Here is a 23,807-nt window from a genome sequence, read left to right as displayed (position 1 = left end):
CTACCTAAGTGGTATTGAGCCCAGATCTCACTTTGCAAGTAGGTTTTAGATCCTTTTAGCCAATATCTCAGGGACGTGGTAGCGCTGCGGGCTAAACTGCAGAAGCCTCAGTGCTGCAGGGTCAGAAGACCAAGCAGTCGTAAGATCGAATCCACGCGAGGGAGTGAGCGCCCGTCTCTTGTCCCAGCTCCCGCCAACCTAGCGGTTCGAAAGCATACAAATGCGAGTAGATAAATAGGGACCACTTCGGTGGGAAGGTAACAGCGTTCCGTGTCTAAGTCGCATTGGCCACGTGACCACGGAATATTGTCTTCGGACAAACGCTGGCTCTATGGCTTGGAAATGGGGATGAGCACCGCCCCCTAGAGTCGAACACGACTGGACCAAAATTGTCAAGGGCAACCTTTACCTTTTCCTAGCCAATATCTGATCATATTCAGAACATTTGTGCAATGGTTTAGTGCACTGGTTCTTAACCTTGGGTTACTCAGGAGTTTTGGACTGCAACTCCCAGAAGCCTTCACCACCAACTGTGCTGGTTGGGGTTTCTGGGAGCTGCAGTTCAAAAACATCCGAGTAACAAAGGTTAAGAACCACTGGTTTAGTGCAGTGGTTCCCATCCATGGGTAACTCAGGTCTTCTCAGACTGCAGTTCCCAGAAGCCTTCGCCACCACCTGTGCTAACCAAGTTTGGGGGGGGGAATTGTACTCTAAGAACACCTGGGTTTAGCAATGTTGAGAACCACTGGTTTAGTGTGTTCTCTGGTAGTAAGCACACTGAGTACTTTCTGCATCAATTAGGCTTGTCATGGTTACAGCAGGTAAATGATCTCTCTCTCATGTTGCCTAGCAGGTCTCTCATGTTGCCTAGCAGAGTGCAGGCATCTTTTTCTGACTTGTTTCATCCCAAAAATCAGAGAAAGAAAACAGGCTTGATTTTTTTTTACAGTAGGGAAAATCCACAGCTGAAGACAGCTAAACTATCAACCAGCTGAACTTGCATATCGTCTGTATAGCTGCTCCTGCTCCAATTGAGAGTGACTGAGCATTGTGGACCTGCTCACTATTTTTGTAACAGAAAACATATTAGATTGTACAGATGTACCTACCACAATCTTGCACCACAATTCTCCTAATTCAAATCCCAGTTCAGGAATACCTTATGAGTAGATTTCAGGTCTTTGAACTCTGGGTTTTAAATTATCCTTCCACAGTCTTTCTGTTCTTATTTTATATTATGAAAATTACTTTACATTTTTAAAAGAAGAAATTAATATATTTTAATATATTAATATAATATATTTCACAAACAAAGTTTTTAAGGATGAAGCTTACCCTGAAACAGACACTCTCATCAGGGGCCGCCGATAACAAAACATGCCCATCTTAAAGTTGTCACAGGACTCTTCGTTCCTATTGCTCTTCCCCACTGGGTGCAACAAAGCGGAAATAACCCACAGCCAACGGGAATTGCACTACTAATAGTTGCGCGCGGTTCGATTGATTCTGAGTTATGAGGGCGCTTCCCGGGATCTTCTAGATACAAAGGGCCAAACGGTATATATTAACAGCCGCGCCGGGGCCTTGGGATTGGAAGGAGGCAGCAGCGTTTTCTCCTAGTTGCCTCCTTATTTTATTTTACTTTTAACCCGGTCTTTTAAACCTTTTAATCTTTTTATACTTGGCTATAAATAGCTTTTATCATTTTAGTTTTAGATAGCTTTTTAACATCTTTGGTTTTAGACAGTTTTTAAGTCTTTTAGTTTTTAAATCTCTGAATCTGCTCTTTTGGAAGAAGAAAAGGAGGGAGTAGCCGGAGACTGTATTCAGTGGATACCAAAACCCGGCTCTTATCAGCGGCCTCATTAACTTTGTTTATGCCTCTGAAGATAAAGGAGTAATAATATTAGGAATACCACCGTGAAAATATATATTTCTGGCCTTGGAAAGATAGAAACTTGACTACTGGACTATTGGAATTATCTGCATTACAGTGGAAACAAGAAAAGGGAGCTACTTCTCTGTGAGTAACAGAACAGCACGGCTAAACTAAGAGAACTTTTGGGTTGTGGACTGCTTTCAGTTTCTGTGGATATTTGCATTCTACATTTTTCATTTTTCATAATATGGAAATACTCGATCTTACCCTGTCTCCTCCAGTGTTGAGACAGATACAGCGTGGCACTCCAATATCAATTACACCTGTCTCGGACCTGGGACCCAGCAGGACAAGTGGAGGTAATCAACTATGTAAACCATCGCAGGCCCAGGTATGTGGCCACAGCGCTTCCAAGCTTTTTACTCCTCCTGGGAACTTTAACACATATAATGCTAAACATTGTGCTAAAGTCTACCCTGTTCCCGCAAGGAAATTGAAGCAAACCAAGATAACTGACTTTGCTAGTTCACTTAAACCCTTAACAATCAATATAGAGAATACTGTTACTCCTCATATCGATTTATCTGACAGCCTCTTGACAAACTGTCAGTTACAGGAAAGTAGCCAGTTCATAGGCAGCCTGCTAAACAGTACGGTGAATGTAGATTTTGGCAGGTTAAGACTGTCAGATTTTGCTTTAGATCGGGCCTTGGATTCTAATGGTCTGATTTCGCCAGATGACTCTGGGAAACTTAGAGAGCAGAACTTGAACTGTATAAATGCTGAGATGCCAGAAACTAAAGGCACTACACCAGTAACAGGGGAACATGAGTCTCCTGGTAGCTGCAGAATTTTAGCAGAAATCAGAGACACACTGAAGGAAATAAATCAATCTGTGGCCTCTATAGCAGATCATCTGATGGAAAATAGGATGCATTTTGCCAAAAATGCTACAGACCAGTTGAGCCAGAGCCAGAGCCAGGCTGAACATACACGGTGTGCATCTGATAAGATGAACTATTACAATCTGTCCCCAAAAACTATTGACAGAATTGACAAGCTTACACTAGAAGAGTTACTTCTATGTGTAAGTTCCCAGACAGAGGCTCAGAGGAATCTTATTACCCCTGTGCCACCTAAAGCAGACTCCCCAAAACCTATGTCCACAACGGTCTCCTCAAGTACAATACACTATCCTCCAGGAAAGGATCCTGCTAAGATTGGTGGAAAGGCATCTCCCCTACACTCGGTGAAGGCCAAGCCCAAACCTGTGAAGAAAAAGGAGGCCTGGAAACGTACACCAAAAAGAAGAAGAATGAATTACAAACCTTTATTTAAAATTATAGAATCACCAGAGTATGCTGCAAAAGGGAAAGAATCTGGCGTCAATACCCAGCATGCTGTAACACAAGCCAAGGACGCCCAGAGAGAGAATCCGAACTCCAGGAGGCCCCTCAAGGATAGCGGCACAGACCAATTCAAGGACCCCATAACTTTGGATTTGATCCACTCCTCCAAGCAGAGGGCTCAACCCTCCATACAGGGTTCACAACAGCTACCCCCACAGACAAAGAATATTTCATCCATGAACCTACCAAGTGTGGATCTGGACTTGGCTGTTGGATATCCAATTCCAGTCATTATAAGCAGATGGAATAGCGAGACTTCAAGGGGAGCTAACACCTATAGGCTTTCCAAACAGTCATTTGGTCAAGAAATTAACTATTACCACAAGAATTGACATGGTGTCAGGAGCTATTCTTTGCAGGTGAAGAACCCAGTGGGCCTAGAGCTTGTAGGTGATGGGGAGAAACCCTGTGATGCCAAGCATACTATGACCAATGTCTCAGGAAATGAAGTTAGTATGCAAACTCATTGTAATTCAGTTAGGTCATCTTCTCCCTTTCATTTAGTGCCACCATTAGCTTGTGGCTTGGGTAATGATTCTCCACCTCTTCAGCTACCTAACTTGGAAGATCCCATGTTTCGGCATAAAAGACCCGCAATCAAATTTTTATCTTGGAATATTGCGGGCTGGCAGACGAAGGCCTCGGATCCTGCCTTCATTGATTATATCAGTAATTTTGACATTATTCTACTACAAGAAACATGGTCTTTAAATGATCCAGTGTTAAATGGTTATGTGGCATATTCCATTAATGCCTCGCCCAGCGATAGAGGAGGTCGACCCAAGGGTGGTATGGCCACCTTCTTATCAACAAAGCTACAGGCAACAGTAGTGGCATGGGATTTTTCCTTCAGGATAGCTTCTGCCTTGACGCTGAAGATTGCTACGTGTTTGTTAGTACTTATTAATGTTTATATTCCTCCGCAACAATCTCGGGCGATGACAGATGACTTGTGGGCTAACCTAGAGTATTATATTGAGCATTTAATACAACTGTATCCTGATGCTTCTATAATAGTCGCTGGGGATTGCAATGCTAGGATAGGTACAAATGATGAGGCACTTTCTGCACGGTTCAACGTGTCATTCCCAGAACCTATTCTTCATCCAAATTTTAATCACAGGGAATTTAAAGATTGTGGTTGTAATTATGCTGGTCTACGCTTGAGGTATATGATCAATAATTCAGGTTTATCCCTTTTAAATGGGTGCATAATCGGTGATAGACCTGGTGAATTTACCTTTACCTCTCTAGCAGGTGCTTCCACAATAGATTATGTTTTAGTCTCCAGGGACTTGATGGATCGAATACATGATTTTAATGTAGTATATCGTGCAGAAAGCGACCATCTACCCTTGGTTTTAAAGATCTATTTTAATAATCATAAAGTGTTTGCGGACCTTGTTTCTATAACTCCCATTGCAGCCACTACAAGAGGGGCCCGCATTAAGTGGTCAGAAGAATTGGATGCTTCCATGAGACAGCTGCTGTTTTCAGAGCCTTATTTATATTTCAGTAATTTAATTACTTCTCTAAGTTCAGTGGAACCAGTCTTAGAGGCCTATAAACGTATGGTACAATCTTTGCAAACTCATCTAACATGTAAAAGGCTAGACAAACCAGCTACTGGCTTTCTTCATAAAAAGCCCTGGTTTGACTCGGAGTGCAAAGCAGTTAAACATGAGTTATTGGTCACTTATAGGACCTACAGAGAACAGAACTTGACTAGAATTCCATCAGACTGGTTTACACTTAAGAAGAAGTATAAGGCTCTGGTAAAAAGGAAAAAGCTTCAAGCACAGAAGGAAACTTGGCAATGTTTAATTACTGCTTCCAATTTGAAGGACTCAGCTTCCTTCTGGAAGATAGTAACAAAGGGTACACTTAACCATATTCCCAAACAAGATTTCTATATATTGCCTAGTATATGGGAAGAACATTTCTGAAGTATTTACACAGTCCATTCAGCTAGCACTTTAACTTCTCAGAATGATCTCGATCATATACCCGAATGGCCCCCAGTTACTATAAGGGAAATCTTAATGTTAATTAAGCAACTTAAACCAGGCAAGGCTCCTGGAACTGATTATATTCCACCTGACCTTATAATGTCTAACGCTGATTGGTGGGCTCCAGTACTTGCCTCTTTATTCACCTGGATTGACAAAACAGCATGTTTTCCAGAGGATTGGGGCCTAGCCATTGTAGTCCCAATTTACAAAAGAGGAAATAGAGGGGACCCTGCTAACTATCGTCCAATAAGCTTACTAAACACTATTAGCAAACTATATGCAAGGCATTTATTGGGTAAATTACAAGATTGGCTACTCGATGAGAATATACTGGCAGAGGAGCAAGCTGGATTTAGGCTGGGAAGATCCACCATAGACCAGGGTCTTATTTTACACCACCTGGCATCTAAATACTCTGCCCTTAAAGGTGGTGCTCTATATGCAGCCTTCATAGACTTCAAATCTGCTTTTGATCTCATACCAAGGGAACGCCTTTGGACTAAATTTGAGATCACAAGTATTGATAAACGGCTTCTTCTGTTAATGCGGTGACTTCATGAAAATACACATTTGCGGGTTCTTTGTAACTCCGTGGGGATCTTATCCAACCAGGTCTCTGTACTTAATGGGGTGAGACAAGGATGTATACTAGCCCCCACATTGTTCAATTTCTATATCAATGGCTTGGTTGGAAATTTAAGTAACCCCAACTTTCACCAACCAAAACTTGCCTCTCGCCCAATTTCAACTCTACTTTATGCTGATGATGCCGTTCTATTGTCAACTACGTGCGTGGGATTTAGAAGACTTCTGAGATCCTTCTCCACCTACTGTAATGAAGAACAACTAATAATTAACTATGCTAAAACCAAGATTATGGTGGTGAGTAGAAGGAGAATAAAACACAAATGGTCTCTAAATGGTCACCCTGTAGAGCAAGTAGCATGCTATAAATACCTTGGCATAGTTTTTCACTCTTCAGGATCCTGGGTTACTCATGTAAACCACGCTGCAATGAATGCCCAGAAAAATACTGTGGCAATAACAAGATTTTTTCATACTGTTGGGGGTAAACATGTACCTTCGGTATTACAAGTTTTCAAGGCCAGGACTATATCACAAATGCTTTATGGTTCTCAACTGTTCGCCTATGCTAATTTACGACCTCTGGAGATTGTTCAGACCAAGTTTGTGAGAGCCATCCTTGGAGTCCCACCTTGTACTTCCAATGTGGCTCTCCGCTTAGAGGTCGGGTTAAAATCCATTAAAGCACAGGCTAAAGTCCTTATGCTGATATACTGGATTAAACTGATTTTTTCATTAGAAGGCTTGGCCCCACTGATCCTACTAGATTCTTTTCAGTCGGAGTGGAAGAAGCACATAACAGAAGAGATATTGAAAATTGGCTTTTCCCCCAGTATACTTATAGCAATGGGTCTTACAGATGCCATTAAAGCGGTGAAGTTAAGGGTATGGGACATTGAATTACAGGACCATGTTGGCCAGTTAGGGAAATATAACTTCCTTAAGAAATCTGCCTTTATCACCTCCTCGTACTTAGCCAGCACTATGTCATCTAAAGCCATAAGGGCTTTTACGCTAGCTAGGCTTAACGTACTACCTTCTAAGCTTCTGGAGGGAAGATTTCGAGGTTTGCCTGCATCAGATTGTCTCTGCCCCTGTAATAGTGATAAAGTTGAAACAGTTGGTCATGTTCTTCTTTTTTGTACCTGTTATCGGGATCTTCGCATGGAGCTTATATCTTCTATTATCTGTAAATCTCCTGGGAGATCAGAGGAGGATTATGTGCAGTGGCTACTCTCTGACAGTACCCCTTATATTACTAGACAAGTGGCCAAATTCTGTGCTGCAGCAATGGTTATTCGTAAACAGATGTTTGGGTAGGTGATTTTAGATCGACAATATAATATTTTTAATACAACACTATCTGTGGTTTTATCTATGTCAAGGATATATTATGTTATTAATTGGAAATAAGGGGTTGTTTTATCATGTTTTAATGGAATTTTATTACCCTGCTCGACTTTCCTAAACAATAATTGTATGTATCTATTTTATACTGTTCTGGTTTTACTGGTCTTTGACCGTAATAAAGTATACCTACCTACCACTCTCATCAGCCAGACAAAGACTGTTCCAGCATGGACATATATTTCAAATGTATATTGCTCTAAGAAAAAATCTGTCTCTTTAGCCAATTGCCGTTGAACCATATGAATCCCACAGAGTGTTCATGGCAGGACACACAAGCTTATCTCATTTTATTCTTGGAAAAACTTTCCAGGTTAAGTGAAGAGAGTGATTTGCCCAATTTCATTTCGGAGTGAATGGAGATCTGGACACAGTCCACATTTGAGGTGCTTTTCCATACCCCAATATAATTTGATACACATTGAAAAGAATGTTATAGCAGTGCTATGCTTCAACTGGCATCTGGATCCGTTTTATAAATACACAGAAGAAAAGGTAAAGTATTAGAAAGCATTTGTCTCTTACTGTATCGCTTTGGTCCATCTTCCAAGCAAAATGAAAGAGTAAATGTTGCATCATCTTCAAAAAATTCTGTTGTAAAGGCATCCCACCAGAGGTTATCACTGTCCTGAGAGAAAAGAAATAATTATTTTGTAAGGGGGAAAAAATAAACTTTGATTTTTCTTTTTTTCTCTCAAGTTCATAGTTTTCTTTTTAAAATATTCCTAACAAAGTAAAATTTGTAAGGCATTGATGATCTCAACTGAACACAAATAAAGCCGAATCTTGGAGTTAAACTCAACAGCCCCAAAATGGCAACCTAGAAAGTGGCACATAATTTGGCCACCCACCAACAAAATGCCTTTTATTAGCATTTGAGTCAACATTGACATATTCCAATGTCTTAAAAAAATAAAAACAGATCACACACACACTTAGCTAGAAAATTAACAAAAATATAAACCCACCATAAAACCATTAAAATTAAGCATAATGCATTAAAAACCAATATAATAATAATAATAATAATAATAATAATAATAATAATAATAATAATAATAATAATAATAATAATAATAATAATAATAATAATAATAATAATAATAATAATAATAATAATAATAATAATAATAATAATAATAATAATAATAATAATAATAATAATAATAATAATAATAATACAGATGTTACTTCTTCCTTAAAATCAGTCAGGCTAGACTGAAATTTGGAAAGGAGTGCTTTCCACAGTCTGAGAGACAGGCGAAAGAAATGCATGCCTCTACAGTAAGGCTCTGAAACTGTTGGCATTTTTAACAGGACTTCTTCTGAAGATTTTAAACTTCAAGCAGCTCATAATTAGATAGGTCATCCCTAAGATAGTGCCTGTCCATGCTGGCACATTGCTATTGTACATGGTACCCTGACAGCACTGTTTGGCATGAAAAAAAGACCTCATCCACTTGTGCTTGTACTTAAAATTATCCATCCTTCCCCTTTAAGAGCTGGCCTGTATCTTTATGACACAGGGCTAGGGTGTGCAATCATTTTGGGATGATTCATTGAGATGCAAATAGATCTTTGTTCTGCCTTTGAGTACCAGGAGTTAATATAGATTACATTGAAGATAATGACCTTTTAATCATCATCCAAAACAACACCTGGAGCTGATTGTGGCTCTGATAATCAGCTTCTTATAGCAAAATTCAAGCTTAAATTGAAGAAAGTAGGAAAACGACAGGGCTAGTCAGGTGTAATCTAAACCAAATCTCTTATGAATACACAGTGAAAGTAAAGAACAGATTTAAGGAACTCAATTTGGTGGACAGAGTGCCTGAAGAACTTTGGATAGAGGCTCATAACATTGTCCAGGAGGCAGTAACAGAAACGATCCCAAAGAAAAGGAAATGCAAGAAAGCAAAGTGGCTGTCCAACGAGGCCTTAGAAATAGCAGAGAGGAGAAGGGAAACAAAATGCAAGGGAGTTGGGGAAAGTTACAGAAAACTGAACGCAGACATCCAAAGAATAGCAAGGAGAGACAAGAGGGCCTTCTTAAATGAACAATGCAAAGAAATAGAGGAAAATAATGGAAAGGGTAAAACCATAGATCTGTTCAAGAAAATTGGAGATATTAAAGGAACATTTTGTGCAAAGATGGGCATGATAAAGGATAAAAATGATAGGGACCTAACAGAAGCAGAAGACATCAAGAAGAGATGACAAGAATACACAGAGGAATTATACCAGAAAGATCTGGATGTCCCGCACAACGCAGATAGTGTGCTTGCTGACCTTGAACCAGACAACCTGGAGAGTGAAGTCAAGTGGGCCTTAGAAAGCATAGCTAACAACATGGCCAGTGGAGGTGATGGCATTCCAGTTGAACTATTTAAAATCTTAAAAGATGATGCTCTTAAGGTGCTACACTCAATATGCCAGTAAGTTTGGAAAACTCAACAGTGGCCGGAGGATTGGAAAAGATTAGTCTACATCCCAATCCCAAAGAAGGGCAGTGCCAAAGAAGGCTCCAACTACTGTACAATTGTACACATTTTACACACTGGCAAGGTTGTGCTAAAAAAACAGACTTTCTCTTATATTTGTGCCAGAGTTGGTGCTGATCCAAGGTCTGGTTCCACAGTTTCATAATTAGTTGTTTGGAGCATCCAAGCTGGCTGGCTGGCTGGCTGGCTGGCTGGCTGGCTGGCTGGCTGGCTGGCTGGCTGGCTGGCTGGCTGGCTTTCTTTCTTTCTTTCTTTCTTTCTTTCTTTCTTTCTTTCTTTCTTTCTTTCTTTCTTTCTTTCTTTCTTTCTTTCTTTCTTCATTTTCTGTACCGCCCATCTGACCGATGGTTACTCTCGGCAGTTCACAACATTGATAACAATATGAAATAACACATACTGCACCAATGGACCACCTAGAAAGAATCCTGAATCATCTGGAGTTCAGACATACAGAAATATGGTACCAATACAAGCATTATACTAAAAAAAATCTTAAACATTTCATTTGAAGAAAGTGCAGGAAGCAAAATTGCCTTGGACTTGGGCAATGTAATTTTTACAGAGGGGAAAACTTTCTTGGAACTCTATAGCAAAATAAATGTCAAGGGTCACTGGTCACTTCTCTCCTGAACCTGTTGTCAAGTTTCTTCCACTCTTTTTTTCTTTTTGGCCTTTGCTTTAAATGTATTTTTAAAGTATATTTCAAAGTATTAATTTTTGTCCATTATTTTATGTTTGGGAGCATGAGTGTGCAATGTGAAAGGAGGGTTTCCATGGTAATATCTCATTACTGCTGAACTGGAGCATAATGACTGTGCCAAAAATCCCAGGTAACCTGTCAGTGCATGAGTTAAAGATGCTTGGGGGCAGCCTCAACTCTTTTTGTTCAAAAGGGGAGATTTTAAAATCATTTTTCCTTCTTGCAATTACACTTTTTTTCTAGTTTGGTTTCCTCCACAATTCTACTGTGGATACCATTTAGTTCACTAGCAAATATTAGAACATGTGGTTTTAATTGGGAATGTGTGTTCATTTTTGTACTCCTTATTTGTGCATTCAGATGGATTCAGTTTCAGATTTTTTCCCCTTGACTTCAAGAATGCAAAAATCAGCAGGTTAAAACATTCTATGGAGTTCAAATTAGGATAGAAAATGGGTATTTTCACTGTTCTGTCCAGAGAATCCATTATGGTTGAAGGAACAGATGTTTCTTTCTTTTCTTCCTTCAACATAATGACATGGTAGTTCTTGTGACAAACCCAGACCTACTGGGATCTGCCACACTTTCACTAAGCTGCCACCAACCATTCCCTTTAAGAAGTCACACAGACCAGGGATGGATTTTTAAACAATAAAAAGAATAAGGTTTATTTTAAATACACACAGGGAAAAATAAACAATCAGGTGAATAGGATAAAGTAACGTGGCTTAGTTTCACTCATACACACACACAGTTTGGTTCACCCAGAACCCTTAACTTGAAGCACAGACCCTGAACCTATCAGTTCTGGCTCACCAACAGACACCTGAACCTATCAGGTTGGTACTCTGACACACAGAAGTACCCTGTCTGACACACAGACTCCCACAACAGCTTCTTCTTCCCAGCTGCTGCTTCGTCACATCCCAGTGTCTCTCAGCATCTTCTCCCTCACCACACAGGCATCACATATTTATACAGTACAGCCCCTCCTCCTGATGTCCCGCCTTCCACTCCCCATAGGATGGAACTTTCCCTCCAAACCCATGACAGACAGGTAACATCAGTGCTGTATGTAACACCTCCCCTCTTTATAAGTTGTTTTGTAGGGGGAAAGCTAAGGTGCTTTTCACCAAAAAACAACCTGGATAAAATACACAACAACAATTATACATACCATATCATACTTACTTATTCTTACATTCTAAGTTAAACATAGCAATTATGCATTTAAACATTTACCATTAGCATTACATCAATTTACCTTTATTCATACAAACCAAATTCAGAAAAACCAGGTACATTTAACCTTTGTGTCATCAATATATACACATAGAGTCCATGTTTCTTTCGCCGTCTTCATTCTTCAGGTCTTCTTGATAAGGCGTCAGCAACACAGTTCACTGACCCTCTGACCACCTTCACTTCAAAGTCATAGTCCTGTAGGTTTAAAGCCCACCTCATAAGTTTGCTATTGTGGGTTTTCATTGTCTTTAACCATTGCAATGGTGAATGGTCAGTACACAGAATAAAATGTCTTCCCCAGATGTAAGGCTTGGCCTTCTGGATCGCGTAGACTATGGCCAAACACTCCTTCTCCACGGTTGCCAAATGTCTCTCACCTTTTTGAAGTTTCCTACTCAGGTAGGACACTGGATGCTGGTCACCATTCTCATCCTCCTGGCACAGAACTGCTCCTACCCCGCTGTTAGACGCATCGGTGTAGATGATGAACTCCCGGTCGAAGTCTGGAGCACGCAGGACAGGATAGTTGATTAGCGCCTCCTTCAACCTCTGGAACGCCGCCTCACAGTCGCTGGTCCACGGGATGCGGTCATCAGCCTTCTTCCTCGTCAGATCGGTCAGCGGAGCCGCAATCTCGCTAAACCTCGGGATGAACTTTCTGTAGTAGCCCACCAACCCAAGAAATGATTTGACTTTTTTCTTGGTGTTGGGTCTAGGCCAATCACGAACTGCTTCTATTTTGGCCTCCAGGGGTTTTATCATTCCTCCCCCTACCATGTGACCCAAGTATTTTATTTCTGGGCTACCCAGCTGACACTTGCTGGCCTTTACTGTTAGCCCTGCTGCACTTAACCTCTGCAGCACTAACTCCAGGTGTATCAGGTGATCTTCCCAGGTATTACTGAAGATCCCTATGTCGTCAATGTAGGCCACTGTAAAGTCACTGAGCCCTGCCAAGGTCTGGTCCATCAGCCTTTGGAATGTGGCTGGTGCATTTCTGAGACCAAAGCTCAGGACTCGAAACTCATAGAGACCAAAAGGGCTGCAAAAGGCAGTCTTTTCTTGATCCCTGGGATCAATTCTTAATTGCCAATATCCCTTTACCAGGTCCAATGATGAGATGAACCGACAACCCCCTATGGTTTCAATCAGGTTGTCTAGCCTGGGCATTGGGTAGGCATCAGGAGTGGTTACACGGTTTAATTTCCTGTAATCGACACAAAACCTAATGCTCCCATCAGGCTTGTCCACAAGGACTATCGGAGAGGACCAAGGACTAGAAGAGGGGACGATTATGTTCTCCCTCAGCATTTCGTCCAGCTCCTTCCGCACCTTGTCCCTATAGGGTCCCGTTACTCGGTATGGGGATACTGCCTGCGGGGGTGCATCCCCTGTGTGGATCCGATGCATCACTCCCTTCACTATCCCCGGCTTGTTGGAAAACACCTGTTGATATTTACTAAGCAGCATTTTTAGTTCTTGCTGCTGGTCTTGGGTGAGTGCAGGACTGATCTTTACCTCCTCTGGGTTGTATTTTACTTCCCCTCTACCCTCCCAGAAGGGTAATTCAGCTTCCTCACTCTCAGCTGCTTTTATAGCAAATAGAACCCTCTGTTCCCCTCTGTAGTAGGGTTTTAGGGCATTCACATGAACCACCCTCCTTGCTTGGTTCTCCTCCTGCTCTATTAGGTAGTTCAGGTCTGACATCTTGGAAATGACCCTATATGGTCCTGCCCATTTGAGCTGCAGTTTATTCTCTCTGCAGGGCCTAAGCCAAAGCACTTCCTCCCCTGGGTCAAAGTGCCTCTCTCTAGCTTTGTGGTCATACCATGTTTTCTGTCTGACCTTCTGAGCTTGCAGGTTTTCTGCTGCCAGCTCTAGATTTCTCCTTAGGTCATTCATCAAGGTGTCTATGTAAGTCACAACGTCTTGTGGGTCATCCTGGGTGATCTGCTCCCAATCTTGCTTGATCAAATCAAGGGGCCCTTTCACCCTTCTCCCAAATAAAAGTTCAAATGGACTGAACCCGGTACTGGCTTGTGGCACTGATCGATAAGCAAACAAAAGGGATTGCAGCTTCTGGTCCCAATTGTTTGGATTCTCTGCCAAGTAAGCCCTAATCATGCGCATTAGAGTCCCATTGAACTTCTCAGTTAACCCATTACTTTCAGGATGATAAGCAGTGGTTTCCTTGTGCTTAATTCCACAGATTTGCCATAAGCGTTTCATGAGCTTTGATGTGAACGATGCGCCCAAATCTGTGATTATCTCTGAGGCAAATCCCATCCTGGACATATACCCCACCAAAGCATCGGCCACTGTGTTAGTTTCAATGTTAGTCAAGGGTATGGCTTCAGGATACCTTGTGGCATGGTCCACAATGGTTAGAATGAACCTGTTCCCCCTCTTTGTGGCCTTGGGCAAAGGTCCCACAATATCCACCCCTATGCATTTGAACGGAGTGTCAATCACAGGCAAAGGGCACAACTTTGCTTTGGTCCTGTCGCGGTTATTCCCCTGCCTTTGACACACATCACATTGTTTACAGAACTCCCTGATCTGCTTCCCTATGTCAGGCCAGTAGAAATTCTGTGTGATTCTCTGCTGTGTTTTGTTCACCCCTAAGTGTGCAGCAAACATGTCAGAGTGCCCCCTTTGTAAGATCATGGGGCGATACTTTTCAGGTACCACCAGCTGACTTCTGATCCCCTCTCCCCCTTTTGAGATATTCCTCAGGGTTTCTCTATATAAAATCCCCTTTTTCTCCAGAAATCTCACTGGGGTTTCAGGTGTTAGCTGGGCGTCAGTCACCTGTTCAAAACACTTTTGGAGAGTGGCGTCTGCCTTTTGCTCCTGTCCAAATCTGCTGTCTGTGGTTAAGGTTTCCACCACAGCTTCTGAACTCCCCTCTGCTTCCGTCTCTGGCTCATCATTACCCCCCTGAACTGTCCCTGTGGTGGCTTGTGAGCGTGTAATCACTAGCACCCGTTTCACATGTTCAGCCAGGTCATTTCCCACGAGCACGGCTGCTGGCAGAGTCGATGAAATCGCTATCCGCCAATCTCCCCTCCAGCCTTGAAAGTTGACAGGTACCTCTGCTACTGGCAGAGAGATTACCTGCCCCTCAATCCCTGCTACCTTTATGCTCTCATTTGGGATTATAAACTCCCTAGGAATAATATCTGGATGGCACAGGGTTACCTGGGAACAAGTGTCCCGCAGCCCCCTATACTGACGGTCAAGTATTCCTACGTCCACTCCTGCTGTCTCAAACAATTGAGAATCTGTTTTCACCAGCAAGCAGCGCTTTACCTCCACAAGAGGACCATTTTCCTCAGCCTGATCAGCAGAGGTAGCTGTTCCAGACTGAGTAGTCATGGCAACAGGCTCCCTCAGTGAGACTGAGCCTTGCTCTTTCTGGACACAGAACACAGCTTTTGGCTTGGTCCCACTAGAATTCTGAGGCACCATTCCTTTTAGCTGCCTTAATTTCTCACACTCTGAGATTAGATGACCCTTTCCCTGACAGAAATAACATTTTCTGGTGTATTTTGATTCTCTCTCATCTTGTTTTGGTTTTCCCTCCAAAATCTGAGGTCTTTGTTTCATGTCTGAGGGCTTCCCTTCACCATGGGCCCCTCCCCCTTGCTGGCTTTTCCCTGGTCCCTGAGAGTACTTGCTGTAGGTTTCTTTGGGTTTACCTACAGATTTCCCCTCACCCAAGGGCTTTCTTATTTGGGAAATAAAATCTGCGATCTCTGCGGCTTGTGCCACAGATTTTGGTTTCCTTTCCCTCACCTGGAATTTCAATTCCCCATGCAGGACTGAATAGAACTGCTCCAGTGCTATCAAATCTTTCAGCTGCTCATAGGTCTCTGTCCCCTCCTGCGATAGCCATTTCTCAAGCAGCCTCACCAATTGGGCCCCCACTTGGGTAAAAGTCTGCTCTGGCTTCTTGGTTAGGGACCTGAATCTTTGTCTCAGCTGCTCTGCATTTATCCCATGTCTTGCAAACACCAGTTTCTTAAACTCTGCAAAATCTTTCATCAGTTCCTCAGGCATCTCGGCATAAACCTCAGCCAGGCTACCACTGATTAAAGACCGCATGATGGTCATCTTCTCAGTTTCCCTCACTGAGAAGTCCACAAACGCTCTTTCCACTAAGGAAAAGAACACCTCGGGACAATCTCCCTTGTGGTACACAGGGAATTTCTTCAGGTCAGCTTTAGACAATTGGCCTCCCTCAGAATCCCTATTGTTATTATTGTTCTGGTTCAACAGTTCCAATTTTCTTAATTCAAACGCCATTTTCTCTCTCTCCATTCTTTCTTCCCTCTCCATTCTCTCTATTTCAAACTGCCTCTGCCTTTCCCGTTCCCTTTCTTCTCTTTCCCTTTCCTCCCTTTCAAATTGCCTCATCCTCAGTTCATGCTGTTGGGCTATGAGCAATTTTCTAAGTTCTGGGTTCTGCTCTCCTGTGCTGTCACCTTGCACTGAGCCAAATTCATCTTCAGAACCTTGGTCAATCTGGGGGTCTTTCACTTCACTCATATCGGCCATCTGGCTTCGAGTCAAGGGCATAATCCCCCCTCAGAACAGGCTGCTTTAAAAAGTCAAGCCTCAAAATAAAACGTCCACTTTTTTCCTTCTTGCCTCAGAACCAGCTCTCCCTAGAGATTGCTGCTGTTCTTCAGCACTAACTTGCAACAGTATCGAGTCAGAGCCTACCCCCCTCTGCTGGGCCTCTCAGCTGGCAAGCTAGCTCGCTGTTGCTACGCAGTTTTGCCTCAGCTTTTTCCCGCCAAAACTAGGCTGCCTCAGAGCACCTTAATCTAAGTCTCCCCAGTTGGCACGTTCTTCCACTAGTGCACCTCCCCGTGAGGTACACCTAGAAGATTACCTACGCGCCTCAGACTGTCCCTGACTAGACCCCCCTTGCTCTGGGCACACTTGCCAAGGCTTTGCTGGACCGCTGGACAACTGGACCAGTCGTATCCCACCCGCTGGACACCAATCAATGTGACAAACCCAGACCTACTGGGATATGTCACACAGTTACACTAAGCTGCCACCAACCATTCCCTTTAAGAAGTCACACAGACCAGGGATGGATTTTTAAACAATAAAAAGAATAAGGTTTATTTTAAATACACACAGGGAAAAATAAACAATCAGGTGAATAGGATAAAGTAACGTGGCTTAGTTTCACTCATACACACACACAGTTTGGTTCACCCAGAACCCTTAACTTGAAGCACAGACCCTGAACCTATCAGTTCTGGCTCACCAACAGACACCTGAACCTATCAGGTTGGTACTCTGACACACAGAAGTACCCTGTCTGACACACAGACTCCCACAACAGCTTCTTCTTCCCAGCTGCTGCTTCGTCACATCCCAGTGTCTCTCAGCATCTTCTCCCTCACCACACAGGCATCACATATTTATACAGTACAGCCCCTCCTCCTGATGTCCCGCCTTCCACTCCCCATAGGATGGAACTTTCCCTCCAAACCCATGACAGACAGGTAACATCAGTGCTGTATGTAACAGTTCTTTCACTAAAACACAAAAGAAGTATAGGTCACAATACTTATTAATAAGCAAGTTTTCTCAGCTTGGATTTGTGACAGAAAAAACACAGTCCATAATTAAATTGTCATAAAATATGATTATGCTAAGATCTGGTAAACTCAAAGGATCTGGTCTGTTTAATGACTAGTCCGTATTACAATAAATATGGAGTTTCAAGGTTCAAAATTTTCAGAGAGGTAGCCATATTAGTTTGTTTCAGAAAAAAAAAACAGATTAATTTCTATGGTGGGTGATATTTTACTAGATCACTAAAAATGACAGACAGAAAGTTTTATTCCATACAGATCTTCCTGAGCTGGGTACCACAGAGGTGTGCATGGTGTCAAAAAGAAAAAAAGAATTCAAAAAATCTTGCATATGTGTGCCAGTCTTCTCTGCTTAAGCCAAGCTTCAAAATGTGGAACTGAAATTCATTTCTATGTGAGTTTTCCATCTTCAAAGGCACTAGCCATCTAAATAGTGGGAAGAAAACAAGATGTATCTTTGACCACAAGCATGTTCTGCACATGCACCTCTCAGAATCATCTGGCTGGTCACTGGTGAAGACAGAATGCTGGGCTACACTGGCCCTTGGTCTAATTCAACATAGCATTTTTTTTCTTTTTTGCCTCAGTGCACACATTTTTTATAAACGTAGATACAAATCTGCTGATAGCCCACCAAATCAATTCTGATAAATGTCCAGTTCCAGAGGACACTATCAGCAATGGAATTAATTAAGTGTTTGTAACAAATTTTCCATTCCAGCTTATTGCATAACATTCTGGCAGGGACAATGGTGCAGGACTCCAGAATGCAATATAATAATAGCTCATATTTCTGAAACAGGTATTCTCCACATTCAGAGATGCTAATTCTTTTATCCTAATAAGCTGATGGGATGGAAAACAATGCATCACAGAAGATCAGAAAGATGCAAAAATAATCCTCAACAGATGGGAAACCTTGAAATCTGAGCATTCAGCCTGGAGGCAGGTGGTGCATCATGGTCTTTTCCAATTTGAAGAGGCACTTGTTCTGCAGGCCGAGGCAAAGAGGCAGTCCTGAAACCAACAAAATCAGGGAGCTGGACAGGGAACAGATTATATTAGTCTTCAACTTAGAAGGGGTTGTCACTCTTGTATTGGCCTTCTCAGCCACAGTAGACACTGTTCCAAGTCTTCTATTCAGAGCACATTACCATAGTCTCTTGAGATGGAAGGATGCCTACAAGACTGCAGAAATAAGGGGTTGTTTTGAAATGTGGCCTTCAGTGACATATATTTGGTTTCAAAGCAACTGAACTGTAAACCTCTTTCTTTCTCAAACATTTGAGTAGAGTCCTTCCATTTCTCCCTCCAGACTATTTAAACTAGGTACAGCAATGCTACAAGCACAAGGGACCCTGAAAATTATCAGACAGTGCTCCTGTGAAGACATCAGGAACCCTGATGCTTCATATCCTATACATGCCTATTGCCCATATGATGGACACAAATATTTTGAGTGAACTACCAGTGTCTCAGATTGGTGTGTTATTATCACACATAATGAAAGGACAATCATGCTGGTACCCCTGGATTAGCTTCTGATACCTTGGGCCGGTCTAAGATGGAAGTTGGAGTCCTTTACATGAATGAATTCATGCTCTGTTTCACAGCAATCTGATGGATGTAGTATTTGGGGGATGCTGGCCAAGGTGCCTTGTGCCCCTTTTGCTTGTCCTTTTACTGTAAGCCTCAGAGCACATGAAGGCAAACACTCTCCTCTTTTCACTGCTGCCACCAGGTGATCCCTAAATCACCATTGCCTCAGAAAGATTCAGGTCCACTCTTCAAGTTCTTTTAAATAAAACTTTGGTTTATTGATTACAGAGATTGATTCATAAATATAGTGGTGCCTCGCTTTACTATTGCCCCGCATTACGACAAAACTGCTTAACGATGATCTTTTTGCGATCGCAACTGCGATTGCAAAACGATGGTCTAAATGGGGAAATTTTGCTTTGCAATGATCGGTTCCCTGCTTCGGGAACCGATTCTTCGCAAAATGTTTTTTGCACAGCTGATCAGCGATTAAAATGGCTCCCCGCTGTGTTTAGGGATGGATTCCTTGCTGTACAGGCAGCGAAAATGGCCACCGTATGGAGGATCTTCACTGGATGGTAAGTTTTTACCCCATTGGAACGCATTGAACAAATTTCAATGCATTTCAATGGGTTTTTTATTTTTGCTTTACGATGTTTTCGCTTAACGGCGATTTTCCTGGAACGGATTATCGTCATTAAGCGAGGCACCACTGTATCTTCAGTAGCTAATCACACCTCAGAATTTCCCAAACTGCACACTCTATTACTTCCTCTGACTTTTCTCTACTGCCTGACTTACATTTCTCTTACTTACTCAATCTACCCCTTGACTCTCTGCCTCTGCCTCTTATAGCATATCTCTCAGCTCTGCTTCTCAGCAACATTAAGAGAAAATTTTACAGTTTACCCTTATGAACAACGGAACACAGGGTACATATTAAACCAATACACTTAACCATATAATACACTTACCATTTAGGATCTAAACCAATTCAACACATAAATATATGTCACTCATTTATAAATACTCAACACATCAGTTTATATAAGCAAACCATAACAACAATAAACATTTAATTCATTAGTCTCTCCTCAGTCCTCTGGTCTCCATGACATGTTCTGGGTTCCTTTCACAGTTCTCAAAGTCAAAGTCCTGTAGAAGTAGTGCCCACCTCATCAGTTTATTGTTGTTGGCACAAATAGTCCTCAGCCACAAAAGTGGGGATTGGTCAAAATGTCTCCCCCAAAGCAGTCTTTTCTCAATCTTTGGGGCCCATTGGTACCTGCCAAAACCCCTTAGTTAGGTTGAGGCTTGAAATATAATTGCATTTCCCTATGGCCTCTATAAGGTCATCTAACCAAGGCATCGGGTAAGATCGGTTTTAGTGAGGTGGTTTAACTTTTGATAGTCTATACAGAAGCAAATATTACCATCTGGCTTGTCCACCAACACTATCGGTGCTGCCCAAGGACTTGTGGAAGGAATAATAATGTTTGCTTTCAACATTTCATCAAGTTCTGCATGGACCTTGCCAACATAGGGTCCCATTACCTGGTAAGGAGTGACAGCTACGGGTTGTGCATCGCCGGTATCTATCTTGTGCACCACACCCTTGGCCACACCAGGTTTATTTGAGAACACTTGTTTATATTTCTGCAGAATGCTTTTAATTTCCTCTCTTTGCTTTGGTGATAGAGCAGGGCTAATAATGGCTTCTTCTGGGTTATACTGGGGATCACCCCTCCCTTCCCAACACTGCAACTCAGGCTGCTCATTGGGAGTTTCTTTAATAGTGTATAAGGCAAAATTCTCCTTTCTGTGATAGCGCTTGATCATATTCATGTGTACCACTCTTCTGCCTTCTCCTTCCCTCTGAACTACATAATTCACTCACTTTAGAAACCACTTTATATGGACCCTCCCATGCCAGTTGTAATTTATTTCCCTTAATAGGTATTAACAATAATACTTCTTCACCGGCTTGAAGTATTCTTTCCCTGGTCATACTGTTGTACCATAGTTTTTGTTTTTTCCGAGACCTCTGTAAGTTCTCTGCTGCTGTTTCCAGAGACAGTTGTAATAAGTTCAATAACTTATCTACATATTCAACGACTAATTCTGGATCACTCTCTTTATATTTAAAATGTACTAACAATTGTTTGTGCATACTTCCCCCTTCCCAATTGTTGTTGTTGTTTAGTCATTAAGTCGTGTCCAACTCTTCGTGACCTCATGGACCAGAGCATGCCATGCCCTCCTGTCTTCCACTGCCTCCCGGAGATGGGTCAAAGTCATGTTGGTAGCTTTGGTGACACTGTCCAACCATCCCCTCCTCTGTCGTCCCCTTCTCCTCATGCCTTCGGACTTTCCTAACATCAGGGTCTTTCCCAGGGAGTCTTCTCTTTTCCTGAGATGGCCAAAATACTGGAGCCTCAGCTTCAGGATCTGTCCTTCCAGAGAGCACTCAGGGTTGATTTCCTTCAAAATGGATAGGTTTGTTCTTTTTGCAGTCTAGGGGAATCTCAAGAATCTCCTCCAGCACCACAGTTCAAAAGCATCAATACTTCAGTGGTCAGCCTTCTTTATGGTCCAGCTCTCACTTCCATATATCACTACAGAAAAAAAACATAGCTTTTATTATGCATACTTTTGCTGGCAAGGTGATATCTCTGCTTTTTAAGATGCTGTCTAGGTTTGTCATTGCTTTCCTACCAAGAAGCAGGAGTCTTTTAATTTTGTGGCTGCTGTCACCATCTGCAGTGATCATGGAGCCCAAGAAACTAAAATCTGTCACTGCCTCCATATCTTCCCCTTCTATTTGCTAGGAGGTGATGTTACCAGTGGCCATGATCTTAATTTTTTTAATGTTGAGCTTCAGACCATTTTTTGCGCTCTCCTCTTTTCACCCTCATTAAGAGGTTCTTTAATTCCTTCTCACTTTCTGCCATCAGAGTGGTATCATGTGCATATCTAAGGTTGTTGATATTTCTTCCAGCAATCTTAATTCTGGCTTGGGATTCATGCAGTTCAGCCTTTGGCATGAGGTATTCTGCATGTAAGTTAAATAAGCAGGGAGACAATATACAGCCTTGTTGTACTCCTTTCCCAATTTTGAACCAATCAGTTGTTCCATATCTAGTTCTAACTGTTGCTTCCTGTCCCACATATAGATTTCTCAGGAGATAGATAAGGTGGTCAGGCACTCCCATTTCTTTAAGAACTTGCCATAGTTTGTTGTGGTCCACACAGTCAAAGGCTTTTGCATTGTCAATGAAGCAGAAGTAGATGTTTTTCTGGAACTCTCTGGCTTTCTCCATAATCCAGCGCATGTTAGCAATTTGGTCTCTAGTTCCTCTGCCCCTTCGAAATCCAGCTTGTACTTCTGGGAGTTCTCGGTCCACATACCTTCACAACAGGTTTCACTAAAACCTCTCTATATAATAGGTCTTCCTCTATATGGTATCTTTCGGGATTTTCAGGGGTCAGTGGAATTTCCCTAACTTGTGCAAAACATTCATTAAAGGTAGGGTCTTTCTTTTGTTCTTGAAAAATGAGGGATTCTTAGCATTTCTTACAGTGAGTGAATCAGCTGTTTCTTTCTCTTCACTGGCTTCAGGTAGATTATCATTGTCATTGTTTTCCTCAGTGGCTTTAATTAGCCTTTCCTGAGAATGAGTTGTCACAAAGACACTCTGTACATGCTCAGCCTGATCTAGTCATATTAAACATGGAACAGGAATTTGATCAGATATGGCCACTTTCCAAATTCCAGACCATCCCTTATATTGTACCAGTATTTGAGCCATTGATAAGACCACAACCTCAGCCCCCAATTCTCTTTACAGAAATCTTTTTCTGTTCTATTATATTTTCCTTTGGGACTATATCAGGGAGATATATTGTAACCTGAGAACATGAATCCCTGAGCGCAAGATACTTTGTATGGTTCACAATAATAAGTTATCCCGAACTACGTGGCAAATTTGGATTACATTTTATCAAATAGCATTGGACCACCTTAGCTACCGGGATAGCTGCGTTCTCTTCCCAATCTGTTACATGTGTTGCCATGCCAACCATACTACTGCCAGCTTCAGTTGCTGTTTGAGTTGCCTCTCCATTTTGAAGACAATATAATTGTTTACATTGTTTACACTCTTCAGCCTTTCATTGACTGGAATTCTTGCCCTTATTTTGCCCAGAATTGAACGACATGTGTCTTATTTCTCCACAGTTGAAATGGGTGCTATAGTCTCTTTGTTTAGAAATAAAAGGTTTATTTTTCTCCTCAGAACCCTTTAGCTTTAGGGGTCCTTGTTCCCTGACTGACTGACTTTCCTTAACTTGAGCTTCACAATTTTCTCTGGGGTAATTTTTTTTATAATGAAACTCCTTTGTGTCTTCCCACATTCTGCCTTCAATTTTTACCTCAGAATATCTGGGTTTCCTAATTTCACTAATGTCATCTGCTAACTCTGATGCTTGGAATACATTATCTGGCTTTTTGTCCTTGACCAAATAATGCAAGTCCCCTGGCAAAATTGAATAAAATTGTTCTTAACCAATCATACTTTTCATTTGGTCCAGAGAGGTGACAACCTCCCTCTCTAGCCAAACATTGAATTAATTTAGCTCCTAATTGGGCATAAGATTCTTCAGTTTTTTTATTAATGGAACGGAATTTCATTCTAAGATGTTCTGCATTTATGCCAAATCTAGAACATACCATTTTTCTATAGGCTTCAAAGTCTCTATTTTTTTTCTAGAGACATTTCTGAATAGATTTCTGCAGGATCTCCCAAGATCAAGGACCTTAAGGGAATCATTTTCTCCTCATCTTTAATGTTGAAATCCCAACAAGCTCTTTCAAAAGATATGCCTCAGGGCAATGTCCTTTTCTATATTG

General features: G+C 41.8%; 1 protein-coding gene across 2 annotated transcripts in view; it reads right to left on the bottom strand.

The window, feature by feature from the left end:
- LDB2 (LIM domain binding 2) overlaps positions 1-23,807 on the bottom strand; it is a 343,436-nt gene that overhangs the window by 256,223 nt on the left and 63,406 nt on the right. For both annotated transcript variants that reach the window (XM_020809833.3, XM_073001068.2), the window contains exon 2: positions 7,818-7,920. In XM_020809833.3, the coding sequence (XP_020665492.3) occupies positions 7,818-7,920 (103 nt within the window). The remainder of the gene's footprint in view (positions 1-7,817; positions 7,921-23,807) is intronic.

This window comes from Pogona vitticeps, chromosome 5 (genome assembly GCF_051106095.1).
Source record: "Pogona vitticeps strain Pit_001003342236 chromosome 5, PviZW2.1, whole genome shotgun sequence".
Lineage (NCBI taxonomy): Eukaryota > Metazoa > Chordata > Lepidosauria > Squamata > Agamidae > Pogona > Pogona vitticeps.
This window is presented reverse-complemented; position numbering and strand designations above follow the sequence as displayed.